A 22499-nucleotide genomic window follows, 5' to 3' on the forward strand; every position below is an offset into this window, starting at 1 on the left:
CGCAGAAGAGGATTGGGGGGAAACGGCGCACTCTTCCTTCTTCTTCTCCAATGGCGGAGTGACCCGTAACAGACCTCACGGGATAATGAGTCCGACAGAAAAAACACAAACCTGGCACGTAACACACACACAGTCTCTACTGTGAGCTCATTCTTTTCTTCCCACACATATTCTCTCCTGTGTGCTCATTCTTCTCCCACACAGTCTCTCCTGTGAGCTCATTCTCCTCCTCCCACACACAGTCTTTCCTGTGTGCTCATTCTCCTCCTCCCACACACAGTCTCTCCTGTGAGTGTGAGCTCATTCTCTTCCTCCCACACACAGTCTCTCCTGTGAGCTCATTCTCCTCCTCCCACACACAGTCTGTCCTGTGTGCTCATTCTCCTCCTCCCACACACAGTCTTTCCTGTGTGCTCATTCTCCTCCTCCCACACACAGTCTCTCCTGTGAGTGTGAGCTCATTCTCTTCTTCCCACACATAGTCTCTCCTGTGAGCTCATTCTCCTCCTCCCACACACAGTCTCTCCTGTGTGCTCATTCTCCTCCTCCCACACACAGTCTCTCCTGTGAGCTCATTCTCCTCCTCCCACACACAGTCTCTCCTGTGAGCTCATTCTCCTCCTCCCACACACAGTCTCTCCTGTGAGCTCATTCTCCTCCTCCCACACAGTCTCTCCTGTGAGCTCATTCTCCTCCCACACACAGTCTCTCCTGTGTGCTCATTCTCCTCCCACTCAGTCTCTCCTGTGAGCTCATTCTCCTCCTCCCACACACAGTCTCTCCTGTGAGCTCATTCTCCTCCTCCCACACACAGTCTCTCCTGTGAGCTCATTCTCCTCCTCCCACATACAGTCTCTCCTGTGAGCTCATTCTCCTCCTCCCACACACAGTCTCTCCTGTGAGCTCATTCTCCTCCTCCCACATATAGTCTCTCCTGTGAGCTCATTCTCCTACTCCCACACACAGTCTCTCCTGTGAGTGTGAGCTCATTCTCCTCCTCCCACACACAGTCTCTCCTGTGTGTTCATTCTTCTCCCACACACAGTCTCTCCTGTGAGTGTGAGCTCATTCTCTTCCTCCCACACACAGTGTCTCCTGTGTGCTCATTCTCCTCCTCCCACACACAGTCTCTCCTGTGAGCTCATTCTCCTCCTCCCACACACTGTCTCTCCTGTGTGCTCATTCTCCTCCTCCCACACACAGTCTCTCCTGTGAGTGTGAGCTCATTCTCTTCCTCCCACACACAGTGTCTCCTGTGTGCTCATTCTCCTCCTACCACACACAGTCTCTCCTGTGTGCTAATTCTCCTCCTCCCACACACAGTCTGTCCTGTGAGTGTGAGCTCATTCTCTTCCTCCCACACACAGTGTCTCCTGTGAGCTCATTCTCCTCCTCCCACACACAGTCTCTCCTGTGAGCTCATTCTCCTCCTCCCACACACAGTCTCTCCTGTGAGCTCATTCTCCTCCTCCCACACTGTTACGTCCCCGTTGTGGTCTAGGGGTACAGGGGAGTAACAAAATGACTGATTATTAAAGATTAAAGTTTATTTACACAATTATCTATACAGTGAACAAACGGGAGGGGAAACACTGGGCGGTACCAAACAAAAGAAGATAACAAACAGAAATATAAGCTATTAACAATTCTAGAAATAAAAGAAACTAACTAACTGAAACCCGAAAATCTTCCGAACCTAACTAACTACTCTAACTATTCTAAACTGAACAAAAACATACAAGGGTGGTACACGCCCGTATCTATATATATACACAAGTGAAACTAACAGTGACAGTGAAGAAAACAAACACCTACTTAAATCCCACTCCCAATATATATATACAAAACCAGCAACCAAACCAAAGACGCAAATCCAAACTCAAAGTCTTTTCAGAAATTTGATCGTTTACACAAGTCAAAAAATAGCACTAAGTCACACGAGTATACAGAAGTGAACGAACATTCAAATCCAAGACACACTGAGGTGTAACTGACAGTGTTAGGTTTTTATAGGTGTGGGTCTGTTCCTCATTGGCCGCCAGGCAGGTCCGCAGAAGAGGATTGGGGGGAAACGGCGCACTCTTCCTTCTTCTTCGCCAATGGCGGAGTGACCCGTAACAGACCTCACGGGATAATGAGTCCGACAGAAAAAACACAAACCTGGCACGTAACACACACACAGTCTCTACTGTGAGCTCATTCTTTTCTTCCCACACACAGTCTCTCCTGTGAGCTCATTCTCCTCCTCCCACACACAGTCTCTCCTGTGAGCTCATTCTCCTCCTCCCACACACAGTCTCTCCTGTGAGCTCATTCTCCTCCTCCCACACACAGTCTCTCCTGTGAGCTCATTCTCCTCCTCCCACACACAGTCTCTCCTGTGAGCTCATTCTCCTCCCACACACAGTCTCTCCTGTGTGCTCATTTTCCTCCTCCCATACAGTCTCTCCTGTGAGCTCATTCTCCTCCCACACACAGTCTCTCCTGTGCGCTCATTCTCATCCTCCCACACACAGTCTCTCCTGTGAGCTCATTCTCCTCCTCCCACACACAGTCTCTCCTGTGAGCTCATTCTCCTCCTCCCACACACAGTCTCTCCTGTGAGCTCATTCTCCTCCTCCCACACACAGTCTCTCCTGTGAGCTCATTCTCCTCCTCCCACACACAGTCTCTCCTGTGTGCTCATTCTCCTCCCACACACAGTCTCTCCTGTGTGCTCATTCTCCTCCCACTCAGTCTCTCCTGTGAGCTCATTCTCCTCCTCCCACACACAGTCTCTCCTGTGAGCTCATTCTCCTCCTCCCACACACAGTCTCTCCTGTGAGCTCATTCTCCTCCTCCCACATACAGTCTCTCCTGTGAGCTCATTCTCCTCCTCCCACAAACAGTCTCTCCTGTGAGCTCATTCTCCTCCTCCCACATACAGTCTCTCCTGTGAGCTCATTCTCCTCCTCCCACACACAGTCTCTCCTGTGAGTGTGAGCTCATTCTCCTCCTCCCACACACAGTCTCTCCTGTGTGTTCATTCTTCTCCCACACACAGTCTCTCCTGTGAGTGTGAGCTCATTCTCTTCCTCCCACACACAGTCTCTCCTGTGTGCTCATTCTCCTCCTCCCACACCCAGTCTCTCCTGTGAGCTCATTCTCCTCCTCCCACACACTGTCTCTCCTGTGTGCTCATTCTCCTCCTCCCACACACAGTCTCTCCTCTGAGTGTGAGCTCATTCTCTTCCTCCCACACACAGTGTCTCCTGTGTGCTCATTCTCCTCCTCCCACACACAGTCTCTCCTGTGAGCTCATTCTCCTCCTACCACACACAGTCTCTCCTGTGTGCTAATTCTCCTCCTCCCACACACAGTCTGTCCTGTGAGTGTGAGCTCATTCTCTTCCTCCCACACACAGTGTCTCCTGTGAGCTCATTCTCCTCCTCCCACACACAGTCTCTCCTGTGAGCTCATTCTCCTCCTCCCACACTGTTACGTCCCCGTTGTGGTCTAGGGGTACAGGGGAGTAACAAAATGACTGATTATTAAAGATTAAAGTTTATTTACACAATTATCTATACAGTGAACAAACGGGAGGGGAAACACTGGGCGGTACCAAACAGAAATATAAGCTATTAACAATTCTAGAAATAAAAGAAACTAACTAACTGAAACCCGAAAATCTTCCGAACCTAACTAACTACTCTAACTATTCTAAACTGAACAAAAACATACAAGGGTGGTACACACCCGTATCTATATATATACACAAGTGAAACTAACAGTGACAGTGAAGAAAACAAACACCTACTTAAATCCCACTCCCAATATATATATACAAAACCAGCAACCAAACCAAAGTCTTTTCAGAAATTCGATCGTTTACACAAGTCAAAAAATAGCACTAAGTCACACGAGTATACAGAAGTGAACGAACATTCAAATCCAAGACACACTGAGGTGTAACTGACAGTGTTAGGTTTTTATAGGTGTGGGTCTGTTCCTCATTGGCCGCCAGGCAGGTCCGCAGAAGAGGATTGGGGGGAAACGGCGCACTCTTCCTTCTTCTTCGCCAATGGCGGAGTGACCCGTAACAGACCTCACGGGATAATGAGTCCGACAGAAAAAACACAAACCTGGCACGTAACACACACACAGTCTCTACTGTGAGTGTGAGCTCATTCTCTTCCTCCCACACACAGTCTCTCCTGTGAGCTCATTCTTTTCTTCCCACACATATTCTCTCCTGTGTGCTCATTCTTCTCCCACACAGTCTCTCCTGTGAGCTCATTCTCCTCCTCCCACACACAGTCTCTCCTGTGAGCTCATTCTCCTCCTCCCACACACAGTCTCTCCTGTGCGCTCATTCTCCTCCTCCCACACACAGTCTCTCCTGTGAGCTCATTCTCCTCCTCCCACACAGTCTCTCCTGTGAGCTCATTCTCCTTCTCCCACACACAGTCTCTCCTGTGAGCTCATTCTCCTCCTCCCACACAGTCTCTCCTGTGAGCTCATTCTCCTCCCACACACAGTCTCTCCTGTGCGCTCATTCTCCTCCTCCCACACACAGTCTCTCCTGTGAGCTCATTCTCCTCCTCCCACACGCAGTCTCTCCTGTGAGCTCATTCTCCTCCTCCCACACACAGTCTCTCCTGTGAGCTCATTCTCCTCCCACACACAGTCTCTCCTGTGTGCTCATTCTCCTCCCACACACAGTCTCTCCTGTGTGCTCATTCTCCTCCCACTCAGTCTCTCCTGTGAGCTCATTCTCCTCCTCCCACATACAGTCTCTCCTGTGAGCTCATTCTCCTCCTCCCACATACAGTCTCTCCTGTGAGCTCATTCTCCTCCTCCCACATACAGTCTCTCCTGTGAGCTCATTCTCCTCCTCCCACACACAGTCTCTCCTGTCTCCTGTGTGCTCATTCTCCTCCTCCCACACACAGTCTCTCCTGTGTGTTCATTCTTCTCCCACACACAGTGTCTCCTGTGAGTGTGAGCTCATTCTCTTCCTCCCACACACAGTGTCTCCTGTGTGCTCATTCTCCTCCTCCCACACACAGTCTCTCCTGTGTGCTCATTCTCCTCCTCTCACACACAGTCTCTCTTGTGAGCTCATTCTCCTCCTCCCACACACTGTCTCTCCTGTGTGCTCATTCTCCTCCTCCCACACACTGTCTCTCCTGTGTGCTCATTCTCCTCCTCCCACACACAGTCTCTCCTGTGAGTGTGAGCTCATTCTCCTCCTCCCACACACAGTCTCTCCTGTGTGCTCATTCTCCTCCCACACACAGTCTCTCCTGTGTGCTCATTCTCCTCCCACTCAGTCTCTCCTGTGTGCTCATTCTCCTCCTCCCACACACAGTCTCTCCTGTGAGCTCATTCTCCTCCTACCACACACAGTCTCTCCTGTGTGCTCATTCTCCTCCCACACACAGTCTCTCCTGTGTGCTCATTCTCCTCCCACTCAGTCTCTCCTGTGTGCTCATTCTCCTCCTCCCACACACAGTCTCTCCTGTGAGCTCATTCTCCTCCTACCACACACAGTCTCTCCTGTGTGCTAATTCTCCTCCTCCCACACACAGTCTGTCCTGTGAGTGTGAGCTCATTCTCTTCCTCCCACACACAGTGTCTCCTGTGAGCTCATTCTCCTCCTCCCACACACAGTCTCTCCTGTGAGCTCATTCTCCTCCTCCCACACTGTTACGTCCCCGTTGTGGTCTAGGGGTACAGGGGAGTAACAAAATGACTGATTATTAATGATTAAAGTTTATTTACACAATTATCTATACAGTGAACAAACGGGAGGGGAAACACTGGGCGGTACCAAACAAAAGAAGATAACAAACAGAAATATAAGCTATTAACAATTCTAGAAATAAAAGAAACTAACTAACTGAAACCCGAAAATCTTCCGAACCTAACTAACTACTCTAACTATTCTAAACTGAACAAAAACATACAAGGGTGGTACACGCCCGTATCTATATATATATACACAAGTGAAACTAACAGTGACAGTGAAGAAAACAAACACCTACTTAAATCCCACTCCCAATATATATATACAAAACCAGCAACCAAACCAAAGACGCAAATCCAAACTCAAAGTCTTTTCAGAAATTCGATCGTTTACACAAGTCAAAAAATAGCACTAAGTCACACGAGTATACAGAAGTGAACGAACATTCAAATCCAAGACACACTGAGGTGTAACTGACAGTGTTAGGTTTTTATAGGTGTGGGTCTGTTCCTCATTGGCCGCCAGGCAGGTCCGCAGAAGAGGATTGGGGGGAAACGGCGCACTCTTCCTTCTTCTTCGCCAATGGCGGAGTGACCCGTAACAGACCTCACGGGATAATGAGTCCGACAGAAAAAACACAAACCTGGCACGTAACACACACACAGTCTCTACTGTGAGCTCATTCTTTTCTTCCCACACATATTCTCTCCTGTGTGCTCATTCTTCTCCCACACAGTCTCTCCTGTGAGCTCATTCTCCTCCTCCCACACACAGTCTTTCCTGTGTGCTCATTCTCCTCCTCCCACACACAGTCTCTCCTGTGAGTGTGAGCTCATTCTCCTCCTCCCACACACAGTCTCTCCTGTGAGCTCATTCTCCTCCTCCTACATACAGTCTCTCCTGTGAGCTCATTCTCCTCCTCCCACATACAGTCTGTCCTGTGAGCTCATTCTCCTCCTCCCACACACAGTCTCTCCTGTGAGTGTGAGCTCATTCTCCTTCTCCCACACACAGTCTCTCCTGTGAGTGTGAGCTCATTCTCTTCCTCCCACACACAGTGTCTCCTGTGTGCTCATTCTCCTCCTCCCACACACAGTCTCTCCTGTGAGCTCATTCTCCTCCTCCCACACACTGTCTCTCCTGTGTGCTCATTCTCCTCCTCCCACACACAGTCTCTCCTGTGAGTGTGAGCTCATTCTCTTCCTCCCACACACAGTGTCTCCTGTGTGCTCATTCTCCTCCTCCCACACACAGTCTCTCCTGTGAGCTCATTCTCCTCCTACCACACACAGTCTCTCCTGTGTGCTAATTCTCCTCCTCCCACACACAGTCTGTCCTGTGAGTGTGAGCTCATTCTCTTCCTCCCACACACAGTGTCTCCTGTGAGCTCATTCTCCTCCTCCCACACACAGTCTCTCCTGTGAGCTCATTCTCCTCCTCCCACACACAGTCTTTCCTGTGTGCTCATTCTCCTCCTCCCACACACAGTCTCTCCTGTGAGCTCATTCTCCTCCCACACACAGTCTCTCCTGTGAGCTCATTCTCCTCCTCCCACACACAGTCTTTCCTGTGTGCTCATTCTCCTCCTCCCACACACTGTCTCTCCTGTGAGTGTGAGCTCATTCTCTTCCTCCCACACACAGTGTCTCCTGTGTGCTCATTCTCCTCCTCCCACACACAGTCTCTCCTGTGAGCTCACTCTCCTCCTCCCACACACAGTGTCTCCTGTGAGCTCATTCCCCTCCTCCCACACACAGTCTCTCCTGTGAGCTCATTCTCCTCCCACACACAGTCTCTCCTGTGTGCTCATTCTCCTCCTCCCATACAGTCTCTCCTGTGAGCTCATTCTCCTCCTCCCACACACAGTCTCTCCTGTGCGCTCATTCTCCTCCTCCCACACACAGTCTCTCCTGTGAGCTCATTCTCCTCCTCCCACACAGTCTCTCCTGTGAGCTCATTCTCCTTCTCCCACACACAGTCTCTCCTGTGAGCTCATTCTCCTCCTCCCACACACAGTCTCTCCTGTGTGCTCATTCTCCTCCTCCCACACACAGTCTCTCCTGTGTGCTCATTCTCCTCCCACTCAGTCTCTCCTGTGAGCTCATTCTCCTCCTCCCACACACTGTCTCTCCTGTGAGCTCATTCTCCTCCTCCCACACACAGTCTCTCCTGTGAGCTCATTCTCCTCCTCCCACATACAGTCTCTCCTATGAGCTCATTCTCCTCCTCCCACATACAGTCTCTCCTATGAGCTCATTCTCCTCCTCCCACATAGTCTCTACTGTGAGCTCATTCTCTTCCTCCCACACACAGTCTCTCCTGTGAGTGTGAGCTCATTCTCCTCCTCCCACACACAGTCTCTCCTGTGTGTTCATTCTTCTCCCACACAGTCTCTCCTGTGAGCTCATTCTCTTCTTCCCACACACAGTCTCTCCTGTGTGCTCATTCTTCTCCCACACAGTCTCTCCTGTGAGCTCATTCTCCTCCTCCCACACACAGTCTCTCCTGTGAGCTCATTCTCCTCCTCCCACACACAGTCTCTCCTGTGAGCTCATTCTCCTCCCACACACAGTCTCTCCTGTGTGTTCATTCTCCTCCTCCCGGAGGCAGACTTTCCTCTGCGCTCATTCTTCTCCTCCCACAGTCTCTCCTGTGAGCTTATTTTATTTCTCTTGCTGTCTTCACTTCCAGACCTGCAGGCAAGCATCTCCAGAATTCACAGGACCATTGAGCTCATGTACTCTGACAAGACAATGATGCAGGTGAGTTAAAAATCCACATATAAATGGGTTGTATATTTTCTTCTATCAAATGTACAAGTCCTTTCACTGCATTGTTGAGACAACAAATATCAGCTAAATACATAAATTATTTGTAATATTAAAATATATATTGATGCATTAATAGTAACATGTTTTGTGTACGTAGTTGTCAGTATCTTTGCGAGGCCTGAGCAAGCCTGCTGGGCTTGGCTGTGCTGCTTTTTCAGGTCCCATACCGGCTGCACGCGGTCTTGGTCCACGAGGGCCAGGCCAATGCCGGACACTACTGGGCCTACATCTACAACCCACACCACCGTCGCTGGATGAAGTACAACGATATCGCCGTCACCAAGTCGTCATGGGAGGAGCTGATGCGCGACTCTTTTGGGGGCTACAGGAATGCTAGTGCCTACTGCCTCATGTACATCAATGACAAAAAGCCCTTCTTAATAGAAGGTGAGGTGTCACACCCCCTGAGCCCTAGCAAGAGTGGAAAATTGGCTGACTTAGCATTAGCAATTGTAATGCTAATGCAAAGCGTTAACATTGCTATTGTTGTTAATGATATTAACAGTTGCGACTATCCTACTGCAGCCATGCCACCCTGTACCCTTCTCATGTCCAAACTAAGTTTCTGCTGGAAGAGGTGTTGATGGGCCAGTAGTTGCCACTGTTCTTCTCTCTGGACCTCTCAGGATTTGTTTGGGTCAGAGGGAAGATTTTCAGTTGAGGTCCTGACTCAGCTGTAGACCCCATGGCACTTTTCAGTAGGAATGGTAATCACAATTGCAATTGTATTATAGCATCACAATTGCAGTGAACTAATTTTACACTGATGTTGTATTGCTCTTACTAACTGCTAACATCACTGTCAGTTACAGCACTGTTATAAGGGTTGTTCTATTTGTTTTTGCTCTGGCAAGATCATTAGGTGAGATTAAAAATGACTTGACCAAGGCCCAAATGGATCAAAATGTTTGTTCTCACAAGCTTATGTTAGTACTAAAACCAGAAGGGGTTAGGGTCAGTGAGGTTAGGCAAAAAGAGCTGGCAGCAGAGCTTCAATGCATTTTGTGGCCGTGTGTGTCCAGAGGAATTCGACAAGGAGACGGGGCAAATGCTGAGCGGTCTGGACAAGCTCCCTCCGGACCTGAAGGAGTACGTGAAGGAGGACAACCAGCTGTTTGAGAAGGAGCTGGAGGAGTGGGACGCCCTGCAGGCCCGCAAGGCTCAGCACGAGAAGCTTCCGGCCACAGCCGCAGCGTCATCCTGTCAGCCAATGAGCACTGAGCCCGCCCCCCAAGAGAGCACAGGTCAGTCATAGTACAATTTTTACCCTTGTATTTTTCCACAGCTGTCATCTTAGAGAGTTCTGTTTATGATATGTTTTTATATTTTGGCTCTGGAAAGCACACATTTATTTAGTGCTTTGTGATTGTTTAATTGTAAAATTGGGCATTTACTGTATTTTGGTGATTTTATGCGTGCATGCGCGAGGGAATGTCACAGGCAGTGTGTGTATGTGCGTGTGTGGTTGACTGTGTACATGTGCTTGTGTGTAGAGTAAACTGCTCCATCTCTGCCCCTCCCAGCCCCTCAGCAGGAGCCGGAGTACATGGAGCAGCCCTCCCCCACCGACGACTCCAAACACCTGAAGGAGGACATGGAGAGGGCCATCTCCAAGGCTGCAGCCGAGCAGGAGGAGGAGAGGAGCCCGGAGGCCCTGCTAGCCGCGGTAAGAGCAGTGCCTTTCCGCAGCCACTCTCTCCTCTTCAGGAGGGAGAACCCGCTCGTACATGCACACTTTTCCCATGAAAGGGTGTCGATCTCAGGCCTCAGGTTTGGGGGGGGGGGGGGGTGGGGAGCGCATGTATCCCCTGTTTCCTGATATCACACGTGCAAGCCTCTAACACTATTTATTTATTCATTTATTTAGGAAAATTCCTGAAAAGTGTCTGGTGTGTCAGGATTATGCTCATGTACCTGTATGTTTGTTTTTGGAAAAGGTCACATTTCTGCTGTAACATCGCCTCCCATTTCATTGGCTTTCAGACTCATTTAACTCCTCATAGTAGGACCGCCGATCCTCAATTCACTGCAATAGGTTGAGTGAGGATCCCTGAATAAACAGACCAAGCCCATAAGACAAGAAACCACTTGCTTTGCAAACACGAGTGGGAAAACTGGTACTGCCGAGCCCTGGCTACGTTGTATGAAAGCAAAGTCAGCCAAGGTTCCTGGTGAAAACATTTGGTATTTTTTGCTTGTTTGTCTAAAATGTCTGCAGCCTATGATGAACACTCTGCAGAAATTTTACTCAGATTCACATTTTATTCCAAATCCCACAAGTTTCAAATACCACATGGTGCACTGCACCAACTTTAACTTTAAACCAGGTGTTTATACTGAATCGATAGATTCATCAATCAGTTCAATTCATGAATTAATACGGGATTGATATTTAAACTGTATATTTTGAAAACGGAATGCACCTGCTGTATACAACTGCTAACAAGCCAATTGAAAGGCAACAGTGGTCTGAGTTTTCAGGAGGGCAGACACTTTAGCTTGTTCCATCAGTTTAATTTGTTTTCTTCATTTGATCTGACAGAATTCCCATCCTTTACAATCGTCATGAAATGCAGCCTCCTGCCACAAATGCTGCAGATATTGATGACAGTGCAGTACTTTTTAAATTTCTTTAACTGCAAAACCTAAAGGGAAAACCTCTGCCCCTGGTTCTGTATGGTGGTTAAATAAAATCCTTAGCCTAAGGAAAAACTCCACCTAAAACAATCATGTCTTTTTAATGTGTCATTTCCAATACTATTGACGTTTGATTCCAAATGATCTACAATGCTTGCCAGAAGTGAATCTTATCTTTTTATCATATTATTCAGTGCAAAAGTGCGTGCAAATGGGGCTCATTATTAAATCGAAGACTACTTTCTAATTTCCAGGATAGACCTGTTTTGCACAGTTCCTGTGAAAGGGTGATAGTTGTACTTAACGTTCAGCTTGTTTCCATTTCTTTCTCATACCCTCCTGCCTTAAGTTCACCCATTTTCCTGCTCCGCCCCCTCTCCTTGTCTGTGTGTCTCTTTCTACAGCCCGCTTGCGATGGCACACCCACATCCTCTTCCCCTGACCCCACAGGCGTGTCAAACCCTCGCCAAACCCCTCCCCCTGATCACCAGGCAGAGGCGGCCACTCCCCCGCCCCCCTCTGCTCACCGCATGGTTGAGGTGGCCATCCCCCATGTTGGCACCTTCATCATAGAGACAGAGGAGGGGGGGTACGATGACGAGGTAGTGTGCCGGTCTGGTGGAGGGTACTGAGAACCCCATTCCCCCCCCAACCCTCGCTCAGGGATTTGATTACTGTATGAAGGGGAATGTGGGTGCCCACTTTTGGTGACCCGTTCGGTTTTCTGAGCTTTTCTCTACTCCTGAAAGTGAAAACTCGTAAAACTTCTTAATTCATTTGTTGAAATAAACCTGATTTATTTCCCAACTGCCTTGTCCTGAGGGCTGAACTCTGATGTGAAGCGTGTTGTGTAATCGCAGTCAAGTTTAAGACCTTGATGTTGTGCATTTGAACACAACTCGTAGGCTGAGTCTTGCATGTCATCAGTATTCAGATGTAAGCAAAGCTCTGGGCTAGGGAACAGGCCGTTCCTTTTTGGGTTTCCTGTTGCGCTCGTCCCAGGAGACGAGCCCCTGGCCTGTTCCTCAGGCCAAGGGAGCCGCCACAGCACGGCGTGTCACTGCGTGAGTCTGTCGTCGGTTGCTAGCACAAGAAGGGCTTGAACGGCCTTTTCATTAGAGCACAGGACAGGAAGTGAACTCCCAGTGATGTAGTAACTGGCTTCCCTCTCTGGGCAGGCAATGCTGACCCCAAACATGCAGGGTATTATACTGGCCATTGGCAAAGCCGGGAGTGTGTACGAAAAGAGTGGCCCCGAGGCGGCCTTCTTCAAGGTACATCCCCTCGCACTCCTCCCTCCTGCCCCATCCATTTTTTTTTATATCCTCTGCATGCTTCCCGTTCATCTTCCCATGTTCCTACTTATGCATGCCTCCTGCTTCTCAGCTCATCGTTTTATCTTCTTTGTTGTTCTCCCTTCTTCCCGTTTTCCTTTAAAATCCAGTATTGGGAAGAGAAGGGAAAAGAACTATCTCTGACATCTTCCAACCACTGTCTGATACAGTCTGATGTAGGATTGTGAAGGTTCAAAGTTGACACTTGGATGTGCTAATACTGTATGGTGCATCCTTGTATTTGGTTTGGAGAGAAGAATGAAGAAATTGATCAATCAGTCCTTTTAACACAGAAACTGTGTTCAAGGCTCTGCGTTGGTTGTCTGAAGTTATTAGTTCGTATCTGCAATACAGATAATGTTGGCAGGCTTTGTGTGACACTGCATGTTTATATTTTTGGCTGGTTTTTTGTAGTGTTTTCCTGAAATTAATGTCACTGTAGTTGCTAAATTGTTGTATATTTTCTGTTGAAAATATTTTGTGTTTAAAAGTTGATGAATGTATTTTGATATACAAGTGGTGGAAGAACCTCGCAATATTGACTCTCGCCAATACGCTAGGAAAGTTAGCATTTCTAAGACAACTTACAGTGTGAAAGCCATTCATTTACAGTGAGATGCAAACTTTCCCTCCTCAGATTTAATTAGTTGCATTCAACATGAAGCAACCCCGTATTAGCCAATTCATCATTTTCTCTTTTTGTAAAAAAAAAAATAATAATAATTCAGCACTTCTGCTTCTTCACACTTTTATATTACTTTTCTCTAGCCTTTCAGTTCCTCTCTGGCCTCATGGGAAACACTTGGGGTTCATGGACAGAAAGTAAAAGCCAGTTAGTTGGTAGTGTGTTCGCAAGACAATTTTAGATCACACACTGAGAGCAGTGTGGTGGCAGCTACTAGATTCTTTTCTGGCTCTCGGCAACTCTGCTACACCATGTTTAAAAAAAGTTTTATAGTTCCTGGTTGTTCCTAAACAAGACCAGGTCAAAACCTAGTATATGGCTGGACCTAACACACGTGATCCGGCCGACCAATGGTGTAACTTCATCACTCACTCAGTCACTCACTCAGTCACAGACATTCGCGTTTGTAGGGCTGGCCCCGCTGTTGCGGTCCAGCCAAAAAATTACAACTGTAAAAAAAACGATGGTGTAGATGGAGGCCTGAATGTAAAGCGATGTGCATGTACTACAGGGAAGATAAACGTGCATCAACCCCGCTGACCATGGCGATTCTCATTGGGGCGTGCTTGAATGCATCTTGTGGTTTCCTCTAACCCGCCACGGGCATGAAGCGTGCCTGCCCTCTGCAGACTACTGCCCCCTTCTGGGGCGGATGAGGCACAGGCCTGCCGGCTGACAGTGTGCCTCCCCCTTCTTTCCACAGGCTATCAAGGTGGAGTACGCTCGCCTGCTGCGATTCGCTCAGGAGGACACTGCCCCTGAGAATGACCACCGGCTGCAGCATGTGATCGTCTACTTCATCCAGAACCAGGCTCCCAAGAAGATCCTGGAGAGGACTCTGCTCATGCAGTTTGCCGATCGCAACCTGGGCTTTGATGAACGGTACGGACGATGAGCGTGTGTTTCTGTGACCGCAGCTAACATTTTTGTATTCAAGTAACACTTCCATCCCTTTCCATGAGACTCTCTAGTTTTCACTTGTGCATGTCTTAAATTTCCTTTGTCTTTGTCAGAAGCCACTATCCCTGCAAGCTTCTGTCATACATTGTAAAATATTTGTGTAAACCCCCTTACTTGCTCAGCACTGTGACGGCTGGCGTCACTGTTGTTGCAGGGAATTTGAACTGAAATTGTGCTTTGCCATGTTTCAAGGCTGAAGCAAACCCATACAGTTGTCATGAAATGAGTCAACTTGAAAACATGATGAGAATACAGTGGATTTCCAGTGTGTAGTGCTCATTTCTGGTCAGCATCACCATTAGTCTAGATTTAGCTGGTATAGAAATCAGCTTATGGCAGCAAAATTCCCAACAGAAGACACAAATCCATAGACTCCCTATTATGCTTCTAGAAGCTGTCTTAGCCTGACCATAGGCATCGTCGAGCTAAGCAGTTTCAGTACTAAATTGAGTATGAGACTTAATGCCCATTACAGGTTGTGGATTATCCTTTAAATGCTGACACTCATTGGAAAAGTTGGTCATTTTCTGTTTCTGTTTTTTGTTTGTTTGCTCTTTCTCTTTTCCCTGCACATCACCAAGGCTTCAGTCATGTTTACTACATTGTATAAATACAAGTGGGTGCCTGGTGTGAGGCAATGCAAATGTGTAATCGCTTCCCGTTACGTCTTGAGGTCTGCGGTTAAGTCACTGATGTTTCAGCAGTAACCCCTCTCTTCTTCAACGCGTCTTTCTTCCATTGCGCTTCTGTTCCGAGCTTCCTGATCCTAGTGCTCCCATTGGCTGAACAATGGGGTCCCCCCTGACCACCCCCCCCCCCCCCCCACACACACACACACACACACACACACACACACACACTTTTTCGCACTGTTCAGTTGCAAATCTCATGATCTCCGGAGAGAAAATGCATACACGTTTTTGCCTTTCTAGCTAACAAAAAGAAAACCCTGCCTCACCCAGACAGAGTGGGACAAGCAGGTGGGCTGTAATCGTAATCCATATTCATAAGTGTATTCATTCCTATCCTTTCTATTTTTAGGAACATAATTAGATTTATGTGCCAGTGTGGCCTAAATTGGAACTTCCGCAGAACTGGTTTCGTTTTCCTTTTAGTGATTAAGGATAACTTGTTGCCCGAGGTCAAAGCTTACTCCTCGGCACACTGCTCAAGCTTACCGCACTAGCAGTTTCTCCCTCTTTCATTTCGTCTTTCTGTCACCAAATGCCTGTCCTAATGCCTTTTTCTTGCAGATGTAAGAACATCATGAAAGTTGCACGTGCGAAACTAGACCTTATAAAGCCAGATGAAGTGAACATGGAAGAATATGAGGTCAGCACTTCCTCTTTCCTACTGTTCCCAAGAGCAATACATTGTTTCAGTACTTAGATGTTTTTTTTTTTAATATTTTAAATATGGATATGTTCGTTTACTTGCTTACCCTCTGCGGCAAAGATGTGAGAATTTAGAAGGAAACCACGGAACTAAGTCTTCATACTACAGACCTATGACCATGTTCATCAGAGTAGTTCGTTTGTGGAATGTAGGTTGAAGCAGCACTCAATACATTTGCTGCATCCAAGTTGTATTTTGTTTAATCATAGGTATTGTTTCACTGAATCCATTTAAATGTTTTTAGCAACACTTCAGATTGTGAGTCATGCCCATCATTATCCTGGATGGTGGCAACATTTAGGTTTAATTTCTCCAAGAATACCGTTTACAGTTGCATTGTGATTTAATTATTTTTAATTAATTGTATTTTAAGCTTTATTTAACCATGTTATTCTCATTGAGTTTAGAAATCTTTTTCAAGAGAGACCTGGCCAAGTAAACAGGAATAGATTACAAGCACTACAGCAGTACATTTAACATAAGAACAGACAATGTTTAACATTTGGTTACGCGTGAGCAGTCTACGCCTTTGAGACACACATTCAGCACAAATACTTTTTTATTTTTATCATCATAAATCCATTCTTAAGGTACATCCATTTTTAACACAGGGAAGTGCTGAGAAGCTAATACATGTTTTTATTATGAGCAGACTTGACTACTGTAATGCCCTTTTTTCTGGTTTGTCATTATCTATTATCAATCACTTGCATTAGTCCCAAACTATGTTGCTTGTTTATTGACTAAAACCAAAACAAGAGCACGCACAACTCCTGTTTTAAAAGCGCTTCATTGGCTACCTATTCGTTTTAGGATTGATAAAAAAAATTCTTCTTATAGTTTAGAAGTCTCTTCATGGCCTAGCACCCACCCCCCTACCTGTCTGACTTGGTTTTGGGGTATGTGCCTAACAGGGCCCTCAGATCCTCTGGCAGTAACCCATTAGTCACAGCTAGACTCAGACCTTTGGCAGGGCATCATTTAATCTATTGCCCAGCCTTTGAAACTGTCTGCCAGAGGGCCTGAGGGCTGTTCAGTCCTTGGATGGTTTTAAAAACAAACTCATTCAATTCATTGTGGAGCACTTTGTGTTTCACAATGGTGTATGAAATGTGCTATTTAAATATGAAGTATGATTGATTGATCGTTTTACTTATTGCGGTATAGACTGATGTTTTCATTTATACGTCTTGCTGTCCTAGATGTGGCACCAGGAATACCGGAATTTCCGGGAGACGACCATCTTCCTGATGATTGGCCTGGAACTTTTTCAAAAGAGGAGGTGAGAGCTCTCAGCAGGCTGCCAGAAGCACATCTACAGCTGTTGAAGTAAAATGGTTCACCAGAACCGACCTGTCCAGGGTATATTCCTGCCTCTCGGCCAATGCACGCTGGGATAGGCTCCAGTACCCCCTGCGACCCTGACCAGGATAAGCAAGTATAGATAATGGATGGATGGTTCACCAGAACTATTTTGCATGGGTCAGTTGTCACATTCCACATTTTTCTCAAATTAAATTTACAGCATCGTTTGTTCTGCCAAACTGTAATCCCCTCATCTGGCGACAGAGGGCAGCACATACTTTAAAATGGCTCTGATTCCATTTGTTTCAGGTCATCTCAGTGCATGAGAGATTTTGGCCCGAGTGGGGATTTTCATAATGGGCTGTACTGGGTGGTCTGATTTTCTCAAACATCTTGGAAAAACATTCTATTCCCTCATGGAAAGCTGCAGTTGGTATTCAGGGTCTTCACAAATTGTTTTTATTTATTTATTTTATTTTTTATTTTTTACAATGTATCGTCATAAATGCCTGCATGCTTTTTTTACTCTGAATAAGCAGGAAAGTAACAGTCCGCTGCCATCTTCAGGCTTGGAAGACTCACTGCAGAATTTCTGTGCTTTCAAATTTCAATTGCACTGGAAAAACCTATGTTCTGTTGTTCTTCTAACCTGTGTCTTTGACAGTTTACTTTTTATGTGTTGAATTTGCTGTGCTGTGTTGATTCATAATTAACAGTTACTGCCTGCAACGTTCTTATTAGGATTGCTGCTTGTGCTGAATTAAATGTGACACTGGAGAGAGGAAGCATGTTTTATCCACCCTATATTCCCAGTTTTGAGTTTAAAAAAATAATTGGTCAAGGCTACGGATCAATAGCTGTCATCTTCAGTGCCCTTATATCCTCCTCCCTTGAGAAGCACTGTAAGAATTATTTGGTGTGAAGGCCTTGATCAGTTTCCCCCAGCAGTCAGTTCTACCAAGATCCGTTCCTCTTGTCCATTTTTGTCACCCTTTGCCTTGTAGATTTCTCCTTTCTGAACGCTGGATCTGTTTGTGTGCATTGGAAAGGCCTTCTCTTATTTTCCTTTTTGGGGAATGTTGATTATGGCACTTGTGTGTCATTACAAGAGAAAGGAGCCCTGGTCTTTTTTTTTTTTAAGGGCTGAGAGTTTAATGAAAGAATATACACATTTTAGGCGCTGTTTGATTAATGTCTGTTCCTCCCTCTCTCCTCCCCCCCCCGCCCCCCAGCTATGTGGAAGCTTTGATGTACCTGATCTACTCCTATCAGTACAACAGAGAGCTGCTCTCCAAAGGCCCTTACCGTGGCCATGACGAGGAGCTGATAGGCCATTACAGGAGAGAGTGCCTGTTGGTGAGTGGCGCACTCCAGCCCATCGACTCGCAGCGTACCGCATTCAGAGGAGCGGGGCCAATCCCATTTTGTCAAGCCACAATGGACTTCCTGTCACCTGTTCTGTAGCCATTAACAAAACATCGGTGACAAAGACCCACAAGAAATTTGTAGACGTTTTCCTATCACATCTGATTGATGCAACCCATTTTACACACTGCAATGCATAGGAAACGGTACTACATACGTGACATAATTTAGGGGAAGCATGTAAATATTTGCATTGTTTTTTTCTTTCATTGTTCTGATTTTGTGCATTAAGGTACTTCAGCCCACAATAGTATGCCTGCCTTCGAGACTTTGGCACAGTTGTTTGAAAACATTAAGAAACTAATCCTCCGTTGTCAAGTACAGAGCCTCGCTCACGTAGTACCTGCTGGCAGGACATTTTAAAACCACTCCCACACTGGAAAAGGACACAGGCCCAGCTGCACTTCAAATCTTTTTAAAATCTACGGCTGTGCTGAAATCCCTGGTCTTTTAGCTCGCGCTCATGCACTCAGTCACCCCGTGCTGGCAGCGTGCTCGTACTGTAATCACCAGACTTGGAGTAGGAAACAGGCAGTGCCGTAAGTGTAAACACATTATTGAGAAAGCTTTCGCTGTCCTGGCTCGACCTTGGCTCGAGGTTCCAGGCAGTCCCTTTACATCTTCAGCAGGCACTTTGACTTCTTTTTAAGCCACAGTATTTACTTTTTGGTCTGTTTTAATGGAACGTATCAATAACACTTACACTTTTAATGCGTGAGGAACTTTCTTCCCTTCCGAACATCGTTCCCAAAAATCCACTGAAGGTTAGCTAAGGTGCTGCATGCACGGGGCTTCACCTAATAAAGATCTCCTCCATAATGAAGACAGTAAATTTAAGATAAGGGCACCGCATGGCTGGTTTTCCATTAAGCATTAGGGTTGGTGCTGCTCTTTGTCCCCTGCAGAAACTGAACGAGCATGCGACGGCCTTGTTTGAGTCCGGGGAGGAGCCGGAGGTGAACAGCGGTCTGAACATCATGAATGAGCTGGTGGTGCCCTGCATCCCCCTGCTTCTGGTGGACGAATCGGAGGAGAAGGACTTGGTGGCAGTGGAGGACATGAGGAACCGCTGGTGCTCCTACCTGGGGCAGGAGATGGAGCGTAAGTACCAGTCGGGAGTGAGCAGAGAGCTACCGCTAACTAGCGGTGGGAGAGTGAGACATAAAAATCAGTGAAGCTGCTGTATGCTTTTAGTGATCAAGTGATTAGAACCAAACATGGTGTAGAGAGCATGGGCTCTTAATTGGTTATAAGGCACAAATTGACAGCTCATTATGGCTCCACCCATTATGAAGTTTGATACTTTCACTTTCTTATCACTTCGTAATACCTTCATTTGGTGTCTTTGTGGCTTTATTGGTACTTAAATCATTCTTAGTCGCATTATAAATGGAAAGGAACCTGCACGTAGAATGTAGCTATGACGAACTGAGATGGAACAAAAGAAAAATGTGCGAACCTATGCTCAAACATACAGGTTTTACAAAAACCTGAATGTCCAAAAACACCAGGTGGAAGGTCACCACACCCGATCCAACTTCACATTGTTTCTAGGAGCTCTATCCTATTCGGCATTTTGAACCCATAGTCTAATCATTCCATCATTAAATGGAACTCCACCAAAAACATTTTTTTCCCATGTCTGCCACAGACTGTTTGAAGTAACGACATTCCTGGGAAAAGATACTTTTTCCTCTTCCTGTTGAAGTGAATTGAGGTGTTTATTTTAAGTGGAAGGTAAAAGTTGCCAGCAGCCGTGCCACCATGTGCCCTTCCCGTGCTGACTAGCTGAAGCTAAGCAGGTGTGTGCTTGGTTAGTACTTGGATGGGAGAACTCCTGGGGGAACTGAGTTGCTGCTGAAAGCAGTGTTGGTGGGCCAGTAGGGGGCGATCTTCCCTGTGGTCAGATAAACCCCAATGTCCCAGTGCACTGATGGAGACACCGTGCTGTAGGCGATGCTGCGTATCAGAAGAGATGCTGAACTCTGTGGTCATTAAAGATCCTACAACGCTTATTGTAAAGAGTAGAGTGTTCCTGGCATCCTGGCTAAATTCCCAGCCTAGCTCTCTCAACCTGCACCTAATCATACCCAGGTGGATGCTAACACATTGGTGGAGGTTGAGAAGAGTTTCCCACTCATTCCAGTAAAGTTCTTTGATTGTGAGAGCACAAAATATAAATCTAAGCCACTTTTATTAGTTATGTTTTTGTATTTCAGGTTTACAATCACAACGTTTAAAAAACTTTTGTCTTTTGTTTCAGCTTTGACTAAATTTTGTGAATCCATTCTCAGTAGTGGCAGAAAGGGGGGAGGCATTGTACCTTGATGATGTCATAGTTTGGGATGGTCACTTTGTTTGTTGGCAAAACTCTTGTAACTGTCATACACTTTACAAATTAAATTCATATGAAGATCAAATTACATAATGATTTTTGGAGTTCCCCTTCAAGTGAAATTTGATTATTTAATATAGTTTTTCCAAGTAATTATTACCCTATGACCGTGACCTGTTTGGTTCAGTGATGCATATTGGTGGATATGGTGGGCAGTGATCACCTTCAGAGTCCGCGTGCGTTACTGGTTGTGCTGGAATGGGCTGAATGTCGGATCCTTTAGTAATTTTCTGTGCGCGCGTTGCTGCTGGTTGGAGGCCCTTTGATTTTGGTTGCTTGTCAGCAAACTTAACATTAGCCCACTCGGAAAAATTACGTAGGGATAACGTTTGGCCCACTATCAGAAATGTACTTTCATAAATCCCCACCCCCCAAAAAAAGAAATGTGTGTAGTCCCTGTGAGTTTCAAGTTAATATCTTTATTATTATTTATCGTCATTTCAAACTTATGATTGATTTTTTAAGGCTGTACTCTCCCTTGAGCATGTAGTACACATGGAAGTATGTTTCTCTTAAAAACCGCAGCTAGGTACTTTTTTACAGCTGTGTTTTTTATTTTAGGATTGTGTTTCAGAATGGTACATAAATACTGCAATTGGTTGTTCTGTACTGACGTTCCTGTGTCATATGTATTTAATACATTGAGCCACAGTAGTTTTGTTGATCGCTCTGGATAAGAATGCCTGACGCAAATAAGTGCGCGACCACAATGAACAGAACTCCTCACATAGCGTCTATTGTGCCCTCCCCCCGCAGCCCACCTCCAGGAGAAGCTGACTGACTTCCTTCCCAAGCTGCTTGACTGCTCGACCGAGATCAAAAGCTTCCATGACCCGCCCAAGCTGCCCTCGTATTCAACCCTGGAACTGTGCGAGCGCTTCAGCCGTGTCATGACCTCCCTGAGCCGGACACCTGCTGACGGGAGATGAGCTGTGCGCCAACCCAACCCCTCACCACCCACCCCCCGCCCCCCGCCCCAACCCAACGCCATACCCCATCACCTGGGCGTTCATCTACAGAATCAATTTTAACCCATGCCTTCCTTAAACCAGGGGTTGCTATATCTCTGTTACTGGTTTTTTTTTTTTTTTTGTGTGTTACTTTGCTGCTATAGGTTTTACTATTATGATGTTATTCCACTTTCAGTTATGTTTTAAAAGCAACTGCAACAGAGGGACGGGACTGGACAGGGGCAACAAAAAAAAAAAAGAAAAAGAAAATCAAAATGGCAACTGCAGTGATTTGAAGTTCGGCGCATGCTGCTCCAGCTTTGTTTAACCGAGGTTGAAGTTTTTTCCCCATTTGGTTGGTTGTTTGTTTGGTTTAACCCCACCTCCACCACCACACCCACCATCACCAACAACCCCCCCCCCCCCCTCCCCCGCACCAACACACCCCCCTTTCCTAGTGAAAGGATTCCACTGCTGCTCAGCCTCTCACCTGTTACAGTATTATCATGTTTTTCTTTCCTTAAGGACGAGAAGAAATAAAACCTTGAGATTCATCAATGGCTTTAAGTATATAGAGTGGGTCTATACCAGACCTGAGGACTGCAACTGAATGAGAAATTTCAAGTGCTGTGGTAGGCCACAGCTCCTTGTGGCTTGTTAATATACTGAGAGAATAAAGTTTTATTTATGGCCCTTTTAGGCCAAATAATTACATTCTTTGCTCTTATGTTTGTCTCCTTTTTTGGACACTGAATTACCAGCATAACATTTATGATATATAACTACCTCATGGATGGATGTGCTGCTCCCATACCTTCATACCTCCTCAAGCAATCATTTATTCAAGGCAAAAT

General features: G+C 46.4%; 1 protein-coding gene across 4 annotated transcripts in view; it reads left to right on the forward strand.

The window, feature by feature from the left end:
- The window catches only part of usp25 (ubiquitin specific peptidase 25), a 41836-nt gene extending 20173 nt beyond the window's left edge, over positions 1 to 21663 (forward strand). Inside the window, exons 15-26 of one of the 4 annotated variants that reach the window (XM_035433948.1) lie at positions 8420 to 8490; positions 8718 to 8946; positions 9582 to 9803; positions 10083 to 10225; positions 11601 to 11798; positions 12375 to 12470; positions 13919 to 14097; positions 15429 to 15507; positions 16773 to 16852; positions 18108 to 18231; positions 19206 to 19401; positions 21452 to 21624. In XM_035433948.1, coding sequence (XP_035289839.1) covers positions 8420 to 8490; positions 8718 to 8946; positions 9582 to 9803; positions 10083 to 10225; positions 11601 to 11798; positions 12375 to 12470; positions 13919 to 14097; positions 15429 to 15507; positions 16773 to 16852; positions 18108 to 18231; positions 19206 to 19401; positions 21452 to 21624 — 1790 coding nt within the window. Of the gene's footprint in view, positions 1 to 8419; positions 8491 to 8717; positions 8947 to 9581; positions 9804 to 10082; positions 10226 to 11600; positions 11799 to 12374; positions 12471 to 13918; positions 14098 to 15428; positions 15508 to 16772; positions 16853 to 18107; positions 18232 to 19205; positions 19402 to 21451 lie in introns of all 4 variants that reach the window. The other 3 variants (XM_035433947.1, XM_035433949.1, XM_035433950.1) reach the window with 3 other exon arrangements.
- The last annotated feature ends 836 nt before the right edge of the window (positions 21664 to 22499 follow it).

Source organism: Anguilla anguilla, chromosome 9, assembly GCF_013347855.1.
Source record: "Anguilla anguilla isolate fAngAng1 chromosome 9, fAngAng1.pri, whole genome shotgun sequence".
Taxonomy (NCBI): Eukaryota; Metazoa; Chordata; class Actinopteri; order Anguilliformes; family Anguillidae; genus Anguilla; species Anguilla anguilla.